The 6000-nt window shown below is 49.1% G+C and overlaps 1 protein-coding gene across 4 annotated transcripts in view; it reads right to left on the bottom strand.

Annotated features, from left to right (window-relative positions):
• NKAP (NFKB activating protein) overlaps positions 1-4032 on the bottom strand; it is a 5087-nt gene extending 1055 nt beyond the window's left edge. Inside the window, exons 1-8 of one of the 4 annotated variants that reach the window (XM_083797305.1) lie at positions 3655-4032; positions 3322-3402; positions 2810-2883; positions 2470-2589; positions 1966-2011; positions 1453-1568; positions 1224-1299; positions 468-732 (exon numbers count right to left, since the gene is read on the bottom strand). In XM_083797305.1, the coding sequence (XP_083653431.1) occupies positions 468-732; positions 1224-1299; positions 1453-1568; positions 1966-2011; positions 2470-2589; positions 2810-2883; positions 3322-3402; positions 3655-3896 (1020 nt within the window). In that variant the 5' untranslated portion in view covers positions 3897-4032. Of the gene's footprint in view, positions 1-6; positions 733-1223; positions 1300-1452; positions 1569-1965; positions 2012-2469; positions 2590-2809; positions 2884-3321; positions 3403-3654 lie in introns of those variants that run through there. The other 3 variants (XM_083797306.1, XM_083797307.1, XM_083797304.1) reach the window with 3 other exon arrangements.
• Between the last annotated feature and the right edge of the window lie 1968 nt (positions 4033-6000).

Genomic DNA, 6000 nt, shown 5'->3' with positions numbered 1-6000 from the left:
GCCTCCATCCGTTAACTAGCCTGAAGGCTTTGAGAGATTAATAAATGAAGATACCTACATCAGGGAACCCAAATTGCACAAAAACCTCCACAGAAAGGAGCACAGATGACTTAGAAGCTGACTTTTGAGGGTGTCTGCTCTCAGGCACCAAACAGGGTGCCTAATTTGCATTCTCCCAGGGTGTCAGCTGCTGGCTCACCAAAATGTAAGTGAAACTCCTGTTGTACTGGTAGAAAAAAAGGTATGGCCAACCTCTCACACTGATTTGTGCCATAATGATGAGCCAGCACATCACCTCTGCTGTCCAAACACACAACCCTTACACCATCTGACACAAGCATCTCCTGATTTGAAAAACGTGAGAATTAGAAGCGTGTTAGCTGTAAATGATTTTTATTCTTAAGGAAAAGGCACCCTTAAGAAACTCAGCATTTATCCACAGAAATAGGGAGTTTAGCATAGATTGCTGCAAGCACAAAGAGCACCCGCTCTTCCGTGCTTTCAGATAGAGCCTGGAAGCAGCCTTCCAACAGGCCAACAGAGGAAAACTTTACTGAAATATTACCATCATCAAAACCATACCTGCTGCCACTCATTACATAACCAGAGCTCTCAAACGATGCGATTTCTTCACTGGTCAAGCCAATTTCACCTCTCCGGGGTATACGTTTTCCTGCTTTTACGTATTCTGCCATTGCTGCACCTTCACCAGGCAACAGGGCATGTCCATAGCTTTAAAAAAAAAAAAAGCAGATGAAAATCAGTCTCAAATAGAAAAAACACACCTGAGCTAAACATCCAGCTTCCCTGATCACTACTGGCTGCAGCCCCATTTTTAAGGACTCTCCTATTCTTTCCCACATATTTGCCTGTTTCATTCTTATGGCTACCCCTAGCAAGAACATCTTAAATAACCAGCTTACTCACAACTGGTTAAACAGTAATGAAGGTTGTATAAAGTCACAATATTGCAGAGGATTAGAGTAAAGGCACCTTACCAAAGTAAAGAACAAGTAATCTTCTATGAAACCATGCTAAAAAGCATAAGACTTTTGTACTTGAACTCAGGTCAGGGTAAAGACTAGCACCACTATTACTTCTGTCGGTACGTTCCTGGTACAGCATCTCTCTGATACAAGTCATAATATCATAACAGCCTTTTTGAACACAAATCTTCATGCTTGATTTACTCTATTTGATCCAGGTACCATTAGAGCACTCACTTCAAAGGCCTGTCATCTTGAGATGCGTGCGTTTTGGGAGCTTCTGGTCCAATCAAGCTATCAGCTTCTGTATTTTCTGCAACAATCAAATAGTGAAGCAGATTAATATTGTGCCTGCTACTCTTTGTTATCAGAACCATTATCAGGCCAGCAACACCTAACAAAAAAAGAAAATCATGAGAAGAACACCAAGAAGTTTCAATCCAAGTTTGAAGGCATATGAACCTACTTGATCTCTCAATCCAGAGATCTTCTCCTTGCAATGTTTCATCATCAGAATCTTCACTACTTGAATCACTGGATTCCTTCCTGCTCTTTTTATTTTTCTTTTTCTTATACCTCTTCCTGTAACGAAGTCAAAGACAGACATGCTATTCACCAAAATTGAAGAGGAAAGGACGTGCTAGGAATCCTACTCAAGTCGTGAGTTTCTCCAGGCAACTTCCACCTACGGGAAGACTGAACGTCTGCAAATAGGTTGTTGTTGTTTGATAGAACACACGTGATAGTAAAACAAAGATAACATATCCACTGTTGTGTGTTTCATACAGTGCTAGAAACTGGCTCCCTATCACAGCAGAGAGCCCTCTATGATGCATGGCCCTGTACATTTGAAGCCAATCCATCAGATTAAGATTATTCCACTGTGTTTATAGCCCTAATTACAAGAGTGCTCAGTCACCCTGCTAAGAAAGTAGTGCTGCCCTCTAGTTAAACGAAGATAGTTACACTTGAAACTTACTTTCTCTGCTTCTTTTTCTTCTTTTTGCTTTTCTTTTTATCTTCATCTAAAAAAAATACAAGTTTATGTATCATTAAAAAGAGATGATAAGCCACAGCTAAAATGGATTATTTTCCTGCACTGTGAATAAATAACTGCCTCCACCAGAACGCCTTAGTACGCAGGTTCTCAGACATGATTTGTTTAGGTAACAAATAATCCTGAGAAAATAGTAATAGAAAGTTACCTGCAGTATTGTTTGACATGAGCCATCTGGCATGAGATGCCTAATGGATGCTAAGTTCAGAGATCCTATTTCCTAAGGCCAGACCACAAGCACTTAAGGAAAAGGCATTGCAAACCCAAGAAGATGGGGAGAGAAAAGAATATTGGATTGATGGTGTAGCTCTGTAATTTCAGAACACTGCAAGTGTGCAACAAAAGCTGGAAGCGTCACTTTGCATTTGGAGGAGTACAAGGAGAGCTCTCAGGCCACAGACCATAACAGAAACCGTCTTTTCTTACCACTGGAGTTCTGCTCAGACTCTGACTCACTGTCGCTGTCCTCAGAATGCTTTCTGTGTTTTCTTTTGGATGTCTTCCGCTTTTTCTTCTTTCTTTTCTTCTTCTTTTTCTTTTTCTCCTCTGGAATGTTTTTAAAAGATAACGTTAGAGAACAGATGAAGACCTTCTAGCTCTGTATGTACTTCTGAATCTTCACAAACCAACATTCTCATTTGAACTACAGCTCATCACACTGACTTCAACCCATCAAAGTCAATGAATTTCTTGACAGCAACAACAGCAGATTCTAGTTGTAGGTAGCTTCTGATTGTCTATAAGCCATCTAAACACAGCAAAATACCTTCTGAGCTGGAATCCGAAGAGCTACTCTTAGATTTTGCCTCTTCATCTTCTACTGGTGTGTGTTCATCAGAACTGAAAGAGAAAAAAAAAAGTTTGTTATTTAAAATCTATTTTGTAGTATTTAGTAATTCAAGATCAAATGCACACAATATACCCAAACACATGCCTGCACATTCTGAGCCCATTTTTGCAACAGAGCAAACTATGAAACAGCAAATTTGCAAAATGGGAACTGCTTTCAGAACCAGAGCACAGCAATTACCCGATCTACAATACGTCATACCTTATATAATTGGTATGTCAGAATTATTTGGGAAAAAAAGTTGAAATCTGGTTACATTGGTTCAGAAACCAACTTTTGACACAATGTGAATTGTGGCAATGAGAGCAGTGTAGAGGTAAGACATTTCTGTACACTGATGCATTTGCAGTGCAATAAGACATTTCTGTACATCGATGTATAATTGATATCATAAAAACCGGAGGGAAAGAAGAAGGAATATGCCTTACTCGGGGTCAGGAACCTTTGGCGAAAGTCCCCAGACTTCGGGTGCGCCCAGCTCTCCAATCCTCTCCCTCTCATTGAGCCTCCTGTAACACAAAACACCTTCAGTGAAGCCTAACGTGCTCCACCTAACAAAAACGCATTTAAAGCCTTATGTTTACTAGAATTTATGCTCAAATAGCTACAGTAAGGAGAAAAATAATTATTATAACAATAAAAAAGAACATCAGAGCAACCAAGGAGCGGCCTCAGAGACCAGAGCCCCCGACATGATGGCGGGGCCGCCCCACCGCCACAGCCCGAGCAGACAGGGGTGCCGTTCCGGTCGGGGTGCCCACCTCTGCCGCAGGATCTCCTCCTTCTCCTTCTCGTAGTACTCGGGCCAGGCCTTGCCGTGGTGGTGGTGCCCGGCGGAGCGCGGCCCGCCGGGGCTGCGGGATCGGGACCAGCTGCGGCTCCGCCGGCGGCGCCTCACGGCGCTACGGGAGCGGGACCGCGACCGGGAGCGGGACCGGGAGCGGCGGCCACGGCCTTGCGGGCTGGCGGCGGGCGGACTGCGGGAGCGCGACACCGGCGCCATGGCGGAGGCACTTCCGCTGCCTGTTCCGGGCCGGGCCGGGCCGGGCCGGGCGGTTCCGGGTCGGGCCTAGCTGTTCCGGGCCACCGGGGAGGAAGCGGAGCAGACACGGCCGCCGGGGGCGCAGCGCTTCAGGGGGCCGTGTGGTGAGGCGGCGGCGGGGACGTGAGGGAAGAGCCGGCGGCAGGTAAGCGGAGGTGGGGGGGGAAAGCTCGCCTCGGCTCCGTGTGGGGCCGGGAGCTGGCCGCGCTGGCGCCGGGGCACCGGTGCCCGGAGGAGTCTCTCAGAGAGAAGGGGGCAGCCGGGTCAAAGCAGAAATTGGGGGGGAACTGCGCAAACCCAGCACGGAAAGCACCGGTTTTCCAGGAAAACCGGTTTCCAACCAGGAAACATCCTCTGTGAGGGGCCCCGAGACTCCTTCTTTCGGTTCATTTGCACAGCAGTAAGCAAAGCCACGCAGCAGCATCTACTTTTCGTGCGGTTAAGAGAGCCCCCGTCCTCCCGTTCCCGGCTCTAGTAACAACGCTCGTTTTAGTTAGAGACCGTTAAGGCGACGAAGCCAGCCCCCCCCCTCCTGGCCCTGGCTTCCCGCCCTCCCCTCAGGTATTTGTGCGGCCGCTCAGGAGACCTCCCCGCGGTCCCCGCCGTCCCGTCCCGTCGTGCTGAGCGCGCCCGGCCGCGCCGCATTTGCGTAGCCCCGCCCCCGAGCGGCCCAGCGGCCGCTCAGCTCTTGGGGCCAGCCGGAGCCCCTCCTCCGCAAGGGGGCGGCGGTAGCCCAGTGGCCTAAGAGCGCTCCCCCGCCCCCCGCCGCAAGCGGCGAGAAGTCACCAGGGCCGAGGGTTCGAGACGCGGCCTGGGGCGGGCTTACGCCGGTCTCTTTTTGCGCCCAAATCCTCTTTCTTACCACTCCCCCCTCTTTTTTTCTGCGCTCTCGTTGCTTTTTGCGTTTCATTCAATTATTAGAAATGCAGCTGCATCTGGTAGAGCCTGGGGAGCCTGGCTTGGCAGCACAATCGTTTCTGGTTGCCCGTTAACAGTTCCTATCCTCAGAGAGGTTAGGACTCGACTTTTCAAACCGACTTAATCATAGGAGAGATGAAACAAGGCATCGTCGTTAAGAAGACGAATCCGAGTAACAGATAAGATACTATCTGTTTTACCCGTGCTGGTCCTGGGAGCCAGGACCAGATGTGCCATTCAAGATTGAAGACCTTCCAGGCCTGTACACCAGCTGGTTTTCTAATCCCCTTTTGTAAGCTCTTTAAGGGCTTTCCCGTTATCGTCAGTTTTAAGACAGCAACTTGAATCGTTCGGCTTTCCATAGACACCTCCTCCTTCTGCTAGTAGGTAATCGAGGACCATGAGACGTTGCGTTATCGCAGCTCGCAGCCGGGTGGCTTGATGAGCGAGCTGGTCAAGCACCTTGGCGGTTCGTTTGGTGATGATTTCTCTGTCCTGAGGACACTCTAATTCAGTATAGGACAGCCCCTTTGCCCAACCAAGTCCTGGCTGAGACAAGCCAGGATGCCGTTGGCCTTCTTGGCCACCTGGGCACACTGCTGGCTCACGGTCAGGCGCACATCGATTAACAGCCCCAGATCCTCTTCCTCTGCGCAACTTTCCAGCCGCTCTGCCCCAAGCCTACAGCACTGCGCGGGGTTGTGGTGGCGAAAGTGCAGGACCCGGCGCTTAGCCAGGTCGAACCTCATCCCGTTCGCCTCTGCCCATCGAGCCAACCGGTCCAGATCCCTCTGCAGGGCCTTCCTGCCCTCCAGCAGACCAGCGCGTCCTGCCATCTTGGTGTCGTCTGCAAACTTACTGAGGGTGCGCTCAATTCCCCCATCCAAATCATCAAGAGATTAGAGGATGAGCCCCTACACCGACCCCTCCGGAACAAAGATCATCCAGCTCTGACCCCTCTGCCATGGGCAGGGATGCCACCCACTAGATCAGGTTGCCCAGGGCCTTGTCCAACATGGTCTTGAACACGTCCAGTGATGGGGCATTCAGAGCGTCTCTGGGTAGCCTGTTCAGTGTCTCACTGGCCTCTGAGTGAAGAATTTCCTCCTAACCTATAATCTAAATCTCCCGTCTTTTAGCTTTTAAC

Source organism: Anser anser (genome assembly GCF_964211835.1).
Source record: "Anser anser genome assembly, chromosome: 13".
Classification (NCBI taxonomy): domain Eukaryota; kingdom Metazoa; phylum Chordata; class Aves; order Anseriformes; family Anatidae; genus Anser; species Anser anser.
Note: the sequence above shows the minus strand (reverse complement) of the source record. Positions and strands in the feature narration are given on the sequence as shown.